Source organism: Phyllobates terribilis, unplaced genomic scaffold (assembly GCF_046119375.1).
Source record: "Phyllobates terribilis strain yellow unplaced genomic scaffold, ASM4611937v1 Scaffold_3__8_contigs__length_932513732, whole genome shotgun sequence".
NCBI classification, from domain to species: Eukaryota; Metazoa; Chordata; class Amphibia; order Anura; family Dendrobatidae; genus Phyllobates; species Phyllobates terribilis.
In genome coordinates, this window is record NW_027362763.1 from 878,810,788 (window position 1) to 878,829,790 (window position 19,003).

At 41.7% G+C, this 19,003-nt stretch overlaps 1 protein-coding gene across 6 annotated transcripts in view; it reads right to left on the minus strand.

Moving 5' to 3' along the window:
- UTRN (utrophin) overlaps positions 1-19,003 on the minus strand; it is a 768,906-nt gene that overhangs the window by 294,714 nt on the left and 455,189 nt on the right. For all 6 annotated transcript variants that reach the window (XM_073672652.1, XM_073672651.1, XM_073672650.1 and 3 more), the window contains 2 exons: positions 11,107-11,279; positions 1,409-1,565 (listed from right to left, as the gene is read on the minus strand). In XM_073672652.1, the coding sequence (XP_073528753.1) occupies positions 1,409-1,565; positions 11,107-11,279 (330 nt within the window). The remainder of the gene's footprint in view (positions 1-1,408; positions 1,566-11,106; positions 11,280-19,003) is intronic.

Below are 19,003 nucleotides of genomic sequence, written 5' to 3' on the forward strand. Positions count from 1 at the left end.
TCTAGTCTTATTCTGGATTGCCCTTTACGCCAGATGTGCTGGCCGATTTTAACTCAGGCAGCATACTGTATGTCAGTATAAGGGCTCATTCACCCATCAGTATTTTGCATAAGTATTTACAACCAGGAGTGGAACTTACAGAGGAAAACTATAATTGAAAGATTGACTCCTGTTCTGGATTTTAGAGACACTCCTGGTTTTGGCATAGAAATACTGATGAAAACTGATCTAAATTACTGACGTGTGAATAAAGACTTAGTCACTCAACTGAATGAGCCTTAAGGGAAATGGAATGATTTTTTTTTCCGGTCTCATCCTAGTTGCATCTTGGTTCAACCCTTTTTTTCACTGAAGCAGGTAGACTTTCTGAACTTTTTGTTATCCATTGACTCTTATCAATGGATCAGTTAAAAATGGATGACACTTGGATGGAAAACTGAAGTGCAAAGTTTGTCTTCTGTGTTTCTTCTGTGCTCTACGGATCCCCATAGATTTTAATGGCCAAATTTGATCCGCAAAACAGATAAGAATAGCACATGCTCCGAATTTCAAGGATCGGAGGTGCTGATCCGTTTTTAAAACTGATGTATGTATGAATTAATGAAACTATGAGTTCAGTGTGCTGTCTGACAAAAAAACAGACACCACTAAAGCCCCCGTCTCACATAGCGAGATCGCTAGCAAGATCGCTGCTGTGTCACGGTTTTGGTGACGCAACAGCGACCTCACCAGCGATGTCGCTATGTGTGACACTTTGCAGCGATCAGGCCCCTGCTGTGAGGTCGCTGATCGCTGCAAAGTGTCCTGGACCATTTTTTGGTCGTTGCCCTCCCGCTGGTCAGCACACATCGCTGTGTGTGACCAGCGGGAGCAGCGATCAGGCTGGTAACCATGATAAACATCGGGTTACTAGGGGCACACGCGCACCTAGTAACCCGATGTTTATCATGGTTATGAGCCTGCTAAAGTGAGCGGTAACCTCCCGCTCACCGTAGCAGAGTGGTAACCATGATAAACAACGGGTTACTAGGTGCGCGTGTGCCCCTAGTAACCCGATGTTTACCATGGTTACCAGCCTGCTCCTGCTTCAGCAGGCTGGTAACCAGAGCAGGACATCGTGGAAAGATTCTTTCCACGATGTCGCTGCTCCCCTGATCGTTGGTGAGCCTGCCTGTTTGACAGCTCACCAGCGACCACATAGCGACGCAGCAACGATCCCTGACAGGTAGTATCATTGTCGGGATCGTTGCAGCGTCGCTAAGTGTGACGGGGCCTTAAGACATGTCACACGGATGTGTGAATGTGACCAAAGGTGGAGAACAATAAGTCACTTTACTTTAAATGCCTGGTGAAGTAGAGCATTGATTAGTAATACAATGAGATATCATAACACATTTCTTTCACCTACCTTACAAAAATCATACTGCTGCTGTACAGTAGGAACATCTCCTCCCACAGGCATTTGTTTCTTCAACTCCTCATCTCTGACATCTAACCAACAAATGAGTTCTTCCAGGGATTTTAGCAAACGGTTCCATTTATCTGCACTTGCTTCCAAGTGTGTTCTGCAGAAGTGCAAATAAAAAAAGGTCAAAAACATCAACGCAACGTAATGTAGATTTACTAGTCTGAATGAGAAGAAAAAAAACACAAGAAGATTGTTTGAAGGGTTTGAGCAGCTCCTCTCCCCTCCACCCCATCTGACATCAAGCATGGAGTGACGCCTGCCTCACACTGACTGGGGACATGGATGTTATCTTATAATACAGTACAGATCTTGAAACAAATAAAACTTTAAGGGAGCTGTCCAGGGTTGCGATAAAAATCAGAAGAGTGGGGGGACCCATTCTCAGCACCCCCACTAATCAACTGTTTTAACTCTGGCAGCAGACAGATGTAAACAGTGAACAAAAACGGTTCACTATGTAGTGCCCACTGCCGAGAACTGCAGCTCAGCTTCTAGGAGCTGAACTGCAGCTCATTGCAATAGCCACTACACAGGGCTGTGCAGTTCTGTACCATTCTCTGTTTACATCGGCTGATCAGTGAGGGAGCTGGGTGTTGGACCACAACCAATCTGAGATCTATGAACTATCCATGAACTATCCTAAGAATAAATCATCAAAATCGGAAGCTTGGAAAATCCCTTTAGCTTGACACTTAACACACACATCTCAATGAAAGTGTCAGGTTAGGCAAGAAATTTGTTTTCTGAATCAAGATATCTTGCTGCATCGCAGCCCTATTAGGAAAAATGGACATCACATAAAGTGGTTTCCTGCTTCAAAAAAGGGCTGTGGAGTCGGTAAGCCAAACCACCGGCTCCGACTCCTCAATTTCCCTGACTTCTGACACCGACTCTACAGCACTGCCTCATTACTGAGAATGTACATAAAATGCAGCACAGATTAATCTCAACTAAAAGCCGAGATCCTTAGATCAGGAACAGAACAGATATTTATAGGACATTTCATAACTTTCCCAAATTCTTATGAAAACATTTACAGCACATCCTGCATTGTACTAATGAACCCAATTTACGATATATTTTAAGAGTCTGTCCATTTTATACCGACTCCAACTCCACCAAAATGGACACCGTCTCCGACTCCACAACTCCGACTCTGCATCCCTGCTTCAAACCACTTCTATTTGCCAAATAAGAAAGACTCTCAGATCTAATAACCTTTACTTTGGTGCAGCCAATACTGCAGTATTGCATGTCGGCAATTCAGACACTACATTTCCGTCCAATTACAGCTAGTCTTTGGAAATTAGTTTTACAGCTTATAGTCACAAAATCTTCTTTTCCCAAAGTTGTTGTCTTTGTGGCATCAGTATCACTATGTAAAACTATACATTGCCTAAAATGTGTTTTTGGACTACAGAAAATAATAATATTGCCAATTTAGATTTTATTTATGGAAATTACAGTATTTGTGCATGGTTGGTAAATTACTGCACAGTGAATACTGCTGAGGTGCGGGTTCTTTAACAAGCATTTTTCACACCCAGTACAAAACAGTTCTTTTTAGGCTGAAGAATGTCGAGATTGTCTTTGAACACCAGGACTTAGAAGTTTTAAACTTCTCATTACAAGTATAAAAGAAGAACATACTGAAAGATGGTTATGTTAGCTGAAAAATCAAATACAAACCTATTTCTACTATATTCTTTAGAGACTGCACTATCAGAAAATATATTATACAAATTTGTATGTGGATGCATGAGCCATCAGTCCAGATCCAATCACCAAATCTAAGACTTTCCCAGCATCCATGTAGAAAAGTGAAGAGATACTTTATTGGCCTCCTATCATACCACCCATGTATTGGCCTCTGTGCAAGCTGATACATGGTGGTATGATGGGAGCACAATAAAGAATCATCATTTTTTACATGCATGCTGACGAACTTCGGTCTTTCTTTCCAGATTGTGTAAGAAGGTGACCAGGATTGTCATGCGCCTCTTCCCTCTTTCTGCCCATATTGCTGTACTCTGTGTTTATATATGAGTATGTATGTTACCTAATGTCTGATGTGTTAGTTATAGGGTCAGTATAGGTTAGATATATATATAGAGTATTAGATTAGGAATTGGGTACAGTGCAGTGGTGGGCACAATAGTTTAGGATACAAATAGTTAATGTGTTTCGCAATAGCTCCAGTGTAGGAGGAGCCAGGGTAGTTAACAGGAGGTTTAACCGCTTCCAGACCGCGCACTGTACATAAACGTCGGCGCTGCCTGGGCTCTGTGCAGCGCCGACATTTATGAATGGTCGGTGGTCCCGCAGCCCTCAGGTCCCCCAGGGTCCTGCAGGCGCTGCGGGTGCGGTGCAGAGCGACAGCTCTGACAGGGGACATCATTGGGACCTGATTGGATCAGGTCACAATGATGTTAACCCTTTGCTATCTTCTATATGCCGCGATCTATAGTGATCGCGGCATTTAGAAGACAGAGGAGAGGGGGTCATCCACTTACCTCTCCGACGGCCCCCTGATGTCTAACAGGACCTGTCGTTGTCATGGCAGCCGGAGGTCACATGACCGTCTTCGGATCTGCCATGTACGGTGTCCTGCTAGACTTCAGCCTGCAGCTGAAGTCTAGCAGGAGACAGACAGTGTGAAACTGTCAGCAAAGCTCGCATGCAATGCAATACATGTCTATTGCATTGCATGAGAACAGTGATTAGAAAAATAAAAATTAATGTCCCATACAGGACTAAGTAAAAATGTAAAAAAAAAGTCTAAAAAATGTTTTCAAACTGTTAAAAAAAAATCACAAAATAAATAAAAATTAATAAATATTAAACCAATAAATCCGTATATTTATGCAAAAACAAAAATAGTACACATATTTGGTATCGCCGCGTCCGAAACAACCCGATCTATAAAACTGTCACACTAATTAACTTGTTCTGTGCACACCGTAATAAAAATAAATTAAAAACGGAGCAAAAAACTATGCTTTTTCATCATATCGCCAAACAAAAAGTGGAAAAAATGCGATCAAAAAGCAAAATGGAAATAAAAATGGTACCGCTGAAAACGTCATCTTGTTCCGCCAAAAAAAAAACACCATACAGCTCCATCAGCTGAAAAATAAAAAAGTTATAGCTCTCAGAATAAAGCGATGCAAAAAAAATATTTTTTCTATAAAATTGTTTTATTGCGTAAAAGCGCCAAAACATAAAAAAAATATACAGTAAGTGAAGTACCGCTGTAAGCATACTGACCCGAAGAATAATGCTGCCTTATCACTTTTACCACACGCAGAACGGCATAAAAAAAAAACTCAAAAAACAATTCCTGAATTGTTGGTTTTTGTTAATTTTACTTCCCAAAAAAACGGAATAGAAAGCGATCAAAAAATGTCACGTACACAAAAATGGTACCAATAAAAATGTCAACTCGTCCCGCAAAAAACAAGCCGTCACATGACTCTGTCGGCTGAAATATGGAAAAATTATAGCTCTCAAAATATGGCGATGCAAAAACTAGATTTTGCAAAAAAAGCGTCTTTTAGTGTGTGACAGCTGTCAGTAATAAAAACCCGATATAAATCTGGTATCTCTGTAATCGCACCGACCCAAAGAATAAAGTAATCTCATCACTTATACCACACGAGGAACGGCATAAAAAATAAATAAAACCAATTCTTCACCTGCTACTGATTTGTTTTGCGCTGAGCACTTACACCAGAGTTTCCGTGTAAATCTCTGAATTACGTGATTCAGACAGAACCCATGACGGAAGATTCCCTGTAATGAGGCAGATATAGGCCACTGTGGATGCCATCTGGCCTGTGATCCCACTGTGTCAGTATTTTTAGGCGTGCATAAAAGTGCGGTTGGCCACAGTTTTGTGCACTTCTGAAAAAAAGGACACCGCTAAACAGAGGCCAGACGGAGTCCAGAGTAACTCTGCTGCCTCATTACAGTGAATGGATCCCGCAGGGGTTTCATCTGAATTACATCACTTGGAAATTTAGATGGAAACTCCGATGTAAGTGCTCAGCCTAGAGCGCCGGATAGATGTTGCGTAAAATGTTCCCAATAAAAGCTTCAACTCAGTCCTCAAAAAAAGCTAGTCTCCACTCAGGTCCGTCATCTGTTAAAAATATAAGGGACTTCCAAGTTACTGGTAGCAGAAAGGCTCTGGAAAGAGAAATGGCCCTTGCCCCCCAAAAGAAATTCAGAAAATTTTGTTCTCCCAAATCCAAATGCCTATTCTACAATAATTTGTTCTCCAATTGTCAAATAGCGCTCCGTCCCTCCCAGATCTCGCCGTATGGCTGAGCAGTACGATACAGCCACATATGGGGTATTGCCACTTTTAGAAGAAATTGTGTGACACATTTCGGCACCATTTATACCCATTGTCCTGTGTGAAAATGTAAAATCTGAGGGTAAAACATTTTTTTGTGGTAAAAATATAATTATGTTTTCTTCACTGCCCAATGGTATAAATTTAAAAATTAAAAAATACTCACTACTTCCCTAGATGAATTCCTTGAGAGGTGTAGTTTACAAAATGGGGTCACTTGTGGGGGTTTCTGCTGTTTTGGCATGTCAGCGACTCTTCAAATGTGACATGGTGTCTGCAACCTATCCCAGCCAACATAGCGCTCCTTGCTCTTCCGAACCCTGCCGTACACCAAAGCAGTGCTTTTCCCCCACCATATGGGGTATTGGCGTACTCAGGAGCAATTGCACAACAAATTTCATAGTGCAATTTCTCCTGTTACCCTTATGATAATGCAAAATTAGGGGATGAAAAACATTTTTTGTGGGAAAAATGTGAAAATTTTATTTTTACGGCTCAATATTATAAACTTCTGTGAAGCACCTGGGGGTGCAAGGTGCTCACCACACATCTAGATAAGTTCCCTAAGGGGTCTAGTTTCCAAAATGGTGTCACTTGTGGGGGGTTTCCACTGTTTAGGCACATTAGGGGCTCCCCAAATGCGACATGGCGACCGCTAATTATTCAAACAAATTTTACATTCAAAAAGTCAAATGGCGCTCCTTCCCTCCCGAACCCTGCAGTGTACCCAAATAGTGGTTTTCCTCCACATATGGGGTATCAGCGTGTTCAGGAGAAATTGCACAACAAATTTCATGGTGCAATTTCTCCTATTACCCTTATGATAATGCAAAATTAAGGGATGAAAAACGTTTTTGTGGGAAAAATGTGAAAATTTTATTTTTACAGCTCAATATTATAAACTTCTGTGAAGCACCTTGGGGTTCAAGGTGCTCACCACACATCTAGATAAGTTCCCTAAGGGGTCTAGTTTCCAAAATGGTGTCACTTGTGGGGGGTTTCCACTGTTTAGGCATATCAGGAGCTCTCAAATCGCAACATGGCGTCCGCTAATTATTCAAACAAATTTTACATTCAAAAAGTCTAATGGCGCTCCTTCCCTTCCGAACCCTGCAGTGCGCCCAAACAGTGGTTTTCCCTCACATATGGGGTATCAGCGCACTCATGAGAAATTGCACTACAAATTGTGTAGTCCAATTTTTCCTGTTACCCTTGTGAAAATAAAAAAATTGGGTCTAAATTAACATTTTTGTGAAAAAAAGTTAAATGTTCATTGTTTTCTTCTACATTCCAAAAATTCCCGTGAAACATCTGAAGGGTTAATAAACTCCTTGAATGTGGTTTTGTGCACCTTGAGGGGTGCAGTTTTTAGAATGGTGTCACTTTTGGGTATTTTCTGTCATAAAGGCCCCTCAAAGTCACTTCAAATAAGATGTGGTCCCTAAAAAAATGTTTTTGTAAATTTTGTTGGAAAAATGAGAAATCGCTGGTCAACTTTTATCCCTTATAGCTTCCTAACAAAAAAAAAAAATTGGTTCCAAAATTGTGCTGATGTAAAGTAGACATGTGGGAAATGTTATTTATTAACTATTTTGTGTGACATATCTCTCTGATTTAAGGGCATGAAAATGGCCGCATATGGGAGGAACTGCAGCGCCCGGGCGGGGAAGCTATGGCCTTCCATGTCAAGTACGGCCTAGTGAGGCACTACGATTTCCCCCGCGGCTACGGGTTTATCCAGGAGGCTGACACTGGAGAAAAGGTGTATGTTAATGCTGGATCTGTTCACAGCCGTAGCCCCTTACTATTTGGCAGTCGAGTGTCCTTCATCAAAGAGTATGAGCTCCGAGGCCTGTATGCAGTGGCCATCACCATCCAGCCTGAGGAAGAGCAGCAGGAGCAGGCAATGAACCAGCCTCTGAGGCTGACTGTGGTAGCCGCTATACAGCTGGCAGTGGCCCAAAGAGAGGGCGTGAATCCCAGAGCAGTGTCCCCTGTGCCGGAGTCATTGGGAGCTATGGCTGGCTCTCAGGGGAGCATGCGGTCAGAGTCCCCGAGCCTGTTAGCAATGGAGACAAGAAGCCGGAGCAACAGCGGACAGTCTGCCTCCAGTGGTTCATCCTCTGGGAGAACCATCATCTATATTCAAGGAAAGGGAGTGGCCCATTATGGTGGTCACAAGGGAATCCCCGAGTGAAGCGGCCACTGTGAAAGTGTCTTGTTGTGCTAGCTGCACTGGAAAAAGGAGACTGTTCTGCGTCTCTGTGGGCAAGAGCCTTGAGTGAAAGAAAAATAAACTGAAGTATCTGGTATTGGACAGTCTGGCCATAGTTGAAAAGAGAGGAATCTTTTCTGTTGTTTTCCCCGTCCAAGTTCTTGCGCCTGTTGTGCATTCCCCTGCTGGATTACGGGACTGAACCCTGAAAGGGTTATTTCTCCCACACTTATAGACTGTGTGCAGCTGCTCTATGGACTGTGTTTTTGTTTTACTTGGAGCTACTGAGCAACACCTAAGTCTTAAAGGGATCGTACCCAGCGAAAAGGAGGGAGGGGGGAAACTGTCAGGACGACCCGAGGATTGTGCTTAGGGTCACTGCTCCTGTACTGTCGGAGCTAATATAAGTTGGCCATTGGGCCATTGTATTTTAAAACAAAAGGACTTCCTGTGTTTGTAAACCTGGAGTAGGATTTGTTGGTCAAAGGGCCTGTGTTGGACATTTTTTTGTGGGTTCCAGGAGCAAGGGGACCAGGGTCAGTCTGACCCGTTTGGTTTTTCGGACGACCTGATGTGCATGCCGTATTGAAGTACTTTTGCCCCTGTGTGTAAGGGCAACTTCTAAAGTGGGCCAAAATGGCCGGTCTTAATGAAAAGACTTGAACTTTGTATTCCGGGGTCCCAACCGAGTGGGACCGATGTAAAGGTTGACCAACGAGAAGAACTGATTAAAATGTATTAATCTGTTGTGCATTTTATATAAACATGTGAGTTAAATGTTTTAAATGTGCATTGATGTTTTTACAGGTGTTGTCATGGTAGGGACGACCATGTTTTAGGAGGGAAGAATGTAAGAGGGTGATCAGGATGGTCATGCGCCTCTTCCCTCTTTCTGCACATATTGCTGTACTATGTATTTAAATATGAGTATGTATGTGACCTAATGTCTGATGTGTTAGTTATAGGGTCAGTATAGGTTAGATATGGATAGAGCATTAGATTAGGAATTGGGTACAGTGCAGTGGTGGGCACAATAGTTTAGGATAGAAATAGTTTGTGTTTAGCAATAGCTCCAGTGTAGGAGGAGCCAGGGTAATTAACAGGAGGTAGCAGGGTAGAAACGGGGAAGTCTGCCCAGCAACCGATGGGGGATTGGTCATTGGTCGAGTAAAAGGGGGAGGAGTTTGGGCCAGGTCAGAGTAACATTTTTTCCTGTCAATCAGTTAGTGAGAGCCTGAGGAAAAACCGCGAGCGTCTCAGGCCAAAGAGGTCGACTATGGAAGGGACATCTCAGGACAAACGGACGGTGAATATTAAAATATGCTGTGCAATGAACTGTGAACCTGGAAAAGGATGTACCCAACACTGCATGTTCCTTCATGTTAAAGTTGGACTGTTAAGTTCTTTTTTTTATAAAATGGATTTGAAGTTCCCTATTGCTGTATGCGGAGGTTCCTGAATTGGAAAAAACGAAGACGGCAGAGATCTGCGAACAAAACGTGAGTGTTCTGCACCACACGCACAGCCCAGAAGAATTGGGACATTTGTCTTAGTCAGGGAGCCAGGGTGTAGGAACACAACAACAGTCCCTCGCCACTAGTACCACCCTGCACCCCTCACAATTGTATAATACAAGTTGCAGTGTATGTAACATTTACAGAATAATGTAAAAGCGATTTTGGATCGCACATACAGTAAAATTTGTTAAATTCTTCTTCCCATTCAATAAATTTGCCCTCCCCTTCTCAATTAGAATCCCACCCATAAATGTAATTTGCGGCAGAACACCAGTCAAGCAAGATGGGGCACATATGAAATTTTTCTCAAATTTTTGAGGTTTCTCTACTACTAGATCATTTTTTGACAGCAATCCCCAAAACTACTCAGGTTAAAGGTTAATGATGGCGTTTCCAGGAAGCTGTCTGTAATGGTACATTTAGACACAACGATTTTTACCCGTTAATGCACCGTTAACAGCCAGCGATCGACTACATACAAGTCGTTTGACGCGCGTTTCACAGGAGACAAAACTATCCCTAATGCAATCATTCTGTCCCCATACATCATAATGCTATCAGCAGCACATTCCCTGTTTTCACAAGATGATGTGCAGCATCCGCCAATAACAATTAATTTTTTGCCGGCATAAACTATTCAATTACTCAACTGACGAGTGACTTGCTCATTGATCAGCTGATAAGCGGCATGTTTACACCAGTCGATAACCAGGAAGGAGCTTTTCTATAAATGCTCAATTGCTAATTAACTACTGATGTAAATGTACCACTAATTAAAGAGTAATTCTAAATGCTAGTGATCGGAAGTGACCAAAGGGTTTAAAGGGATTATCCCCTACTTTACAACTTATACTCAATAGGCCCCCAGTGTTTTTTGCTTTTATTTAAAGCAAAACTAAATACTCTTCTCCTGGACTTGATGCTGTGTCCCTCCGCCAGTATGATTTCATCAACATCTAGTAGGGGCATCAATTGAATGTTGCATCCAATCAGTGGCTGCTGATAGAAGGTGACTGCAGCCTGAGCCAGAGGAGAGGAGAATAGGTAAAAGCTAACACCAGAGCTTAATGGTAATATCCCTGGTAGTTTAGGCAACCTCTGATGCCTAGGGCAGTAAAAGGGTTCATTTCAATAGAGCTTGTGATAGTAAAGATTGTCACTACCCCCTGGTGTCCAGTGTATAAGTATAGTGTTTGCAATTCATCTTCCTGCCCTGACCAATGGCTGTGATCGAACAGCTGCACAATTATATCGGTCATGCAGCAAAGCTCTAAATAATAATTCTGCCATATCACTATAGAAGTGGTATAGGAGGTCAGGCCCTAAGCACACCCATGATTGGATTAAATGCTAATGAGAGCCCCCTTCATCCCAAAACTAGAATGAAAAGTACACCAGAAAAGTTGATTAAAACCAGAAAGTTGACTGAAATGGGATGCCCTCCTATTTTTATGACAACTAATGACCCATATATTTTCTATTCAACCTTTCGATACTCCCCAAATCTTCACTTTCTGGAAAACATGTTTATTTGTTGTTGTTTTTTTACCTTATATTAGATGACTTGGCCTTTAAATCATTCCAGCGTTGATTCATATCATCAAGTCTATGCTGAAGCAATGCTGCTTCCTCTGAAGTCCCCAACGCTTTCACCATCTTTTGCCTATTCCCATCAATGCTCTTGAAAATATCGTTATGGGCATCAATTTCTGCTTGAATGTCCTGAAACAGAATACGAGTAAGACTTACTACCCCAGTAACACAGATATATTATATGAATATTATATTCTGTTCTTCAGAAAAATTCATATTAGTAATCTCTACTTGGAGATGACACGGACTTCCAATGTTCACCTCACTTTTTTATGAAATCTAATTTTATCATAATGAAGCAAGAAATATGACAAGAACAAAACCTATTTGTGTATTTTACATTATGATTGAGATTTGCATATCAGATTTACTTTCTTTCCTTTGAAGTTAGACTTGAATTACACTTTTACCTTAATGTCTTCCACCTTTACTAAATACCCATTCCATCAATCTACCACTCTTTAAACACACTTTCAGCGAGGAATATTTCATCTTCAAAGCATAGCTTTCATAGCTTTCCATTTCAGCCATTTCTGAAGGCAAAATACTTCCCAGGATTTCAGAATCTAAGTACAAATAATCGGTGATGTAATACATAAGTTTCCCACGTTCACCCTTGATCATAAGCCAAGAAAAAATACTAAAACATTTCGAAAGTAGACCGTGAAGAAAAGGTAATGAGACTGATATTGTCTGTAAGCATCTCAAATTTCTTTCTCAAAGGAGTCATTCCTATTTTTGGACGTCGGTATTTCCTTGTGTGAAGACTTCTCACTTTCAGTGGATATTATTTCTATTACTTTTTTTTTAACTAAAGTAGGAATTGGGCTTGTTACCTTGTAACTGTTATAGCAGAAGGATATACAGTTTTGCAAGACAAATAATTCAGTGTAACTGTATATATTTTATTAATTTATTTCATTTTTAGAAGTACAGTAGGGGGTCATAATCCGCATCAACAGCCTTAAGGCATCACACTAAGCGACGCTACAGCGATCCCGACAACGATACGACCTGTCAGGGATCGTTGCTGCGTCGCTATGTGGTCGCTGGTGAGATGTCAAACAGTCAAATCTTCCCAACGACGCAGCAACGATGCGGCGACCCGTAACGATCTGTATAACGATGCACGCCTATGTGTTTCTGTGTCTGAGTCGTCAACAAGGTCGTTGGTAAGGTATCAAACACACCGATACATTCTACCCAGCGGGGCCTCAATGATCAAAGAAATGTCCAGACCATTCCGACACGACCAGCGATCTCACAGCAGGGGCCTGATCGCTGCTAAGTGTCAAACGTAGCGAGATCGCTACTGAGGTCGCTGTTGCGTCACAAAACTTGTGACTCAGCAGCGATTTCGCTAGCGATCTTGCTTAGTGTGACGGGGGCTTTACATGTATCAATGTGCACAAGGAATAGCTGTCAATCACTGATTAGGACTGCCCATTGGACTCATATGTCCACAGAATAATATTGACTCACGGGAAATCCGTCACAGACACATGAGCACAGTCAAAGAGCCACAGAGCTATCAATCAAGCAGGATATGGCAGAATTAAATGGGGACTAGAACCACTGGAAGTGCATCATCATTTCCCAATGCACTTCCAGTTTCCTTTGCATTTACCTAAAATGTGATTTCTTGCTGTTTGACCATTTAGTCATCAAAAGGTATCAATTGCCTTATCTTCCAGAGAACTATATGGTCAATTTAACAGTTTGGGTGGTATAGGTGGTTAACACTCGCGGACAGGCTTCCGTTAAACATTGCTACCCTTACCTATAGGCTGCATTTAGTATTGCAAGCTGGTTCGTATGACTGAGCTGCAATACTAGAAATAGACATGGACAACAATAATGCTGTTACTGGAAACATAAAAGAAAACCTTTTCTCTTAATTCTGAACAACACCTTGGGTTCCTATTAGTCTGCAATGAGGGGGGGTCAGCTGCCCACCACCTACACCAACAAGAAAGCCACTACTTTAATATAAAAGACTGTACACCTAGTTATAGCTATACTTTTTCTGTATAAAGTATACCAAAGGTCAATAATAACCAGCAGAAGGAAATATAAAAGCAAGAGAGACAATAGTGATTGTGAGCCCCAATGGGGACAGTGATGACGATGTCTGTACAGTATTGTGGAATTAATGGCGCTGTAAAATAAATAAAATGTGTGGATTTGTTCCATCCAAAGCAGGCTACAAATCCTGGAAGTAGAAGTCCTCATCTACCATCACGTATTGAGGAGGAGGAGTCCTCCATACTTTAGATAAACATCAAGAGCAGGGTGTGATAAGGGTGCATACCAAACTGATGAACACGACTACGCAAATGTCAGAATTTTTTGTTTTACTATGAGTTAGAAAAACAGAACTCCAGAATGTAGTCATTAGTGGTGCTTACAGTAATCCACACATTCCTACATCAAAGTCCTAAGTGTGGAGCTAATGCTGACACTGACGTGAGAGGCAATACCTTATCCTGTGAACACTAAAAAGGATCACAATATTCTAAACCCTATACTGCATACTTCCCATGCTGGTCCTAATCCATTAGGTGCCGTCTTTCACAGATGTCACTTCCAGAAAAAAAGTAGTTAAGAGAGTCAACTATAGAATAAAACAGATTATATGTGCTAAGAGACTGTGACGCCAGCAGTGTCAATATAAATAAAATGACATATATTGTATATTTAGGGTGTGTGCAAATGGAGGGTTTTTTTAAGGCTTTCAAAAATAAAGAGTTTTGGGGTAGAAACCAGATCAAGAAATGCTTTTTTTGTAGCAAAATATTTACTTTTGAAGAGTTTTTGGAAAATACATTTTTCTGTTTTAACGTTAATCCAGGAATTTACTCAGCAGAAAAAAAATCAAGTCTATAAATAAAAGCCCAATTAATGACCCCACCTGAAAACAACATGACTTTCTTTAAAATAGATTTTCATTGTCTGGATTATGGATTGCAAGGGAACAAGGTTATAAATATGTACATATACTATGAAAGTAAAAAAATAAATGACTATGTAGTAAATAGTCAAAATGTGTACATATATCACGGATAGTTATGAAAAGATCAATCAGTAAAATTAAGATAAAGAACACAAGAGGAACACCAATGAGGAGGTCAATAAAACAAATAAGTGATAATATAAAAGGATATAAATGTTTTATTAGTCAAGTAAAAAAGAGGGGGACAATGGGGATGGAAAGCATACAAACATGAGAAAGAGGGCGCACATCACAGTATGAATAATTGGCATGTGCAAAATAGTAAGAGGGAAACATACTGCAAAATGAGACTGATTAATAGATGTTAAATGGCATTGTCATTACATAAGATATATGTGAGGTATGTATGAAATGACTAAAATGCAAATTCTGGTGACCATATATATCAAAAGGGATGGTATTAACATACAACTAAAGAATGACAACACATAAGAATAGATAGTGAATACTTATGGAGCCGCAGAAGTTCCCTCGAGCTGTGCCCACCCCGACGCATGTTTCGGCGATGCCTTCGTCAGGGTCATCCTTGTCTGGATTATGTAAATATGCATAGGTATCTCTAATCTTTAAACAAGGTTTTAATTGACAATTATTGTTGTAAAAAGTTTTCAGCCATATCTTCTATATGTACAGAGTAACAAAAGGAAATTGTATATCACTCTGCCAGCACAACGGGGGTCAACTCATTTGCTGGTAGGATAAATGGAAAGCAGACTATCTGTACACACAAAGATTCTTAGCTGAAGATGCCTCAAATAAGATAATGCTCATGAGTCAACTATCTGCTGCTTTCTATTCAATGATGGAGCATACTAGATTAAAATGAATTGCAAATTTCACGTGTTTGGTGTCTATTGTACAAAATAAAGTTCTAAACATTGAGGCTCTGAGTCATTAGCCTTTATGATAGATGAGAAGTCAGAACAATTGATTTCCTAGCAGTTGAAAAATATCCAAAACAGTTTTTTGCACATGTTCTTAAAAATGATAACCAGAAGAAAACCTTCCTATATTAGAAGATACTAGACATCCCCTTTTACTGACTGTTGTATGTGCCTGTGTATCACACATTACAACTCCCATACTCGGTTTGCTTGACTATAGATCATTTAGTGTAAAGCATAAACATATCTGCAGCACACTCTTAATTGCAAGCAACAGTCCAAAAAAACAGAACAGAATCCACAGGTATAAATACAGTCTCAACCAGAAAAATTGATGGATAGCACTCGCCAGGGGTAGAAAATATTAAAAAAATGTCTTTATTGCTCCATACATAAGAGAAAGCGACGTTTTAAATGTTAAGGTCTTTATCAAGCTTAAATCAAAACCTTGATAAAGACCGTATCGGTCAAAACATCGCTTTGTCTTGTGTATGGAGCAATAAAGAATCTTTTTTTAATATTTTCTACCCCTGGTGAGTGCTGTCCATCAATTTTTTAATGGAGACTATAGATCATTTAGTAACTTGACTGCATTTATGGAAGTCTCAAAGTTGTCCGGTGGAGAATTTTTCTTGCAAAGCATGGAGAGTGTTTTACAAGCATAAAAGAAGTGAAACTCACCTCACCGATTTCCTGCAGCTGCAGATCCCCTCCCAACTCTTACTGGTCCCCCCTCTACACACAAGATTGCCCTCAGTCAGTGATTGGCTGAGCAGCATGTATGTGTATCAATACTGGGCCAGTAAGTAAGGACAGGTGGGGGACCCAGGCGCTGTTGGAATACACTAAGCCTTTAGCCTTAGAATGTTAAAGGAAGCCTGTCACATTGACAATGCAGACCGATAAGCAGATAGCATGTTGTGGAGCAAAACAGATTGATACATATATAAAATATATCCAGCATAACCATACATGTATTTAAACCTATCTGCTCAGTGTATTTTGCTCTAAAACATGACAGATTTGTTTGCAGATTCACTTCCTTTCCAACATGACCAGTTACCTTTAAAATAAAAATAAATCTAAAAATGTATCACGTTTAGTCCCTTCTATTTCTGTTATATTAATGAGCAATGCTGTGCACTAATTGTATTTAAGGGAATCTGTTACCAGGTTTTTGCTACCACATCTGAGAGCAACATAATGTAGGGGCAGAGAGCCTTATTCCAGTAATGTGTTACTGGGCTGCTTGCTGCAGTTTTTATTACTGACCATTTTATCTGCTAGCAGTTCCCTGAATGCTGAGCTCTGCATAATGCTGCTCATAACACTGATTGGCAGCTTTCTGTGTACTGTGCATATGCAGAAAGCGGCCAATCAGTCGCGGGGGCGGGGTTGAACTACCTGGCAGCTGGTTTACTAGTCCTTTAGTGAAGACCTCCGGCTGATAAAAAAGTGATTGTAGAAAAATTACATTAAATAGCTCAGTAAGTGACATATCACTGGAATCAGGGTTTGTGCCCCCATATCATGCTGCGGAATTACAATAGGTAGCAAAAGCCTACTGATGGATTCCTTCAATAGCAACATTTCACTGAGGCTATGACTCCATACATGTTAGGGCTACATACGCCTGCTTAGATGAAAGCCAATTAATTTATTAATATCTCTATGGAGTATGAGAGGAAGATATGGAGCCATGGATAAGCCCCATGCCGATGATGATGAGAAGCAGCGCTGCAGCAGCAATAGTACTATACATAGATGTAAAGCTACAAAACTCTTCATGTTCACTGAGAGAACACCTAAACTATCATGATGCATTGCCTTGTTATTAGTTCCTCCACTTGAGAATTATCATCTTTATCCGCCAGTAATCCCAGCTCGATGTGTCACCAGAAACGACATAAAACGCATTGACACAATTCACTTTCAACCATCATTACCCTGGAAATCATTATGTTCTATCTTCATCCAATGAACTGCTTATATAATGACTGCAGTTCTCTACTAATTATATACTTGTAATTGCTTTACATCAAAAATTAGACAAGTCGCGTACATACCGAATGTTCCATGTCACCAGATATGCTTAGTCAAGAACACGTCCTAAAGTAATTGTTATCTCGAAAAATATTAATTAAAACCAAACTTACACGTAGACGATGAAGAGTCACTGGCAGATATATTAGCTAGCATATTGCAGATGTCATTTAGCATTCATTTCCTTGGTGAATTTAATCATGATAAAGCTGTCATTGCATCAAGAAGGGTGTCCATGCACAACAGATTTATCTCCAGAGGTTTTGTAACAAATACAGCAAAGATTCACAAGACTTACATTGAGAAAAGAGAAACTACTCACTAAGGCCACTGTGCTCACTCTATGGATCAGCTACGGACCTCCTGACCCAAACGCTATAGCCTCATATGTTACTGTGCACATTGCGGTCCAGACATCTGAATCCGGCCTAAATCTTCATGCACAAAAGAGAAACCTTGCTCACATTTCAGCCACAAAGGCATATCATGTTAAAAAACTTAAAAGCCCGGGGCGCCACGCACAAAGCATAAACTCTCCCAACACTATCCACATGGTATATGTATTTTTTGTAGAATGGGATGCTGTGTACGTGATGTGTACGAGTGTATATGACGCGCCCCCTGGGCCAGTGTTGTTTGGGGGATACCCGGATCCGGATCAGATGGGGGTTGTAGTCTCCGAGTGGCGGTGACCCGGTCCGTGCCCAGGGTGTCAAGCTCAGTGTGTGGCAGTCCTACAGATGTTACTGGATGTTCTTTAGTGTCGACTACGCCACCCGTTGATTTGCGGTCACTACGGCCGCCGCTGCAGCAGGGTCCGCTGAGGCTGGTGGTGTGTGTGCAGCTCAGGTAGTATAACCCCCAACGGGAGGGGTATAGCCTCAGGGGGTCAGTTGCAGAGGATGGTGGTTGTGGAGGTGCAGTGAGGATGGTAATGAAACTCAGAGTCGGGCTGTGCAGTTCAGGGTTTTTACTTACTGCTTTTGTGTTGGTCACTCCGGCCTTGAGTGACCACCTGAGCCGTGCTGCGTCCACCAGGTCCTGGACTCGGCCAACCCCCAGGTGATTCTGGAGCGTGTTCCTGAGCTCCCTTTCTGACTTGTCCTTCTCTCTGGCCTTCCCCACCAGGGATCCACCTAAGTCCGGCTCCCTCGGGCCTCTTGTTGGTAAAACCCTTGTCTCTGGGTTCCCTGACCCTATTCTTGGTTTGCCTTCCGGGTGGATTTAGTGGGTGGTCGTGGCAGATCCTGCCCACGACCTCCGGTCTCTGGCTAAGGATTAGTGCCCTCCACCAGCTTGGGATCCGGTACCCTTGTGCCAACTCTTCACCCTCTGGTCTAATTTTGGGTTCTTGGAGTTCCCTCTTCTCCCCCTCTGGGTCCTTCTTTTCTCCTCTCTCTCACTCTCTTGGCCTTGGAGCTGGCTGAGCTGCTCTGCTTGTCTGACCAAACCTCTACAAAAGACTCTGTTCTAAGATGGTGCCCACCTTATATACTCCCTCTATGTGTGAGCTCAGGTGACCAGCACCCAATGAGCTCCTAGCATTACCCAGACTGCTCCCCCTATCTGCCCCTACACTACTGGGATGTTCCACCCCCCTCCCACTCCAGCCAGGGACAGACGCTGTCGTACCTGCACATTTCTCTAGTGGGAGTACCATTGGTCTGTCCCCCGGAAATGGGATGTATGTAGTGCATGCAGCCTACTGAGCTCAGTTCCACACTCCATCCTTACCCGGGAGTGGAATACCACACCTCTGGCTTGAGGTGTAATACCCCTGTAGCAGCCGAATCCTCAGGGTGCTACATATATAGTATACATTACAGCCTTTCATCAGAGGCATGTATTGGGAAATTCCCCCAACTTATATCATTAACAGATATAAGGAATTAACAGTGTGATAAGTGCCCTCA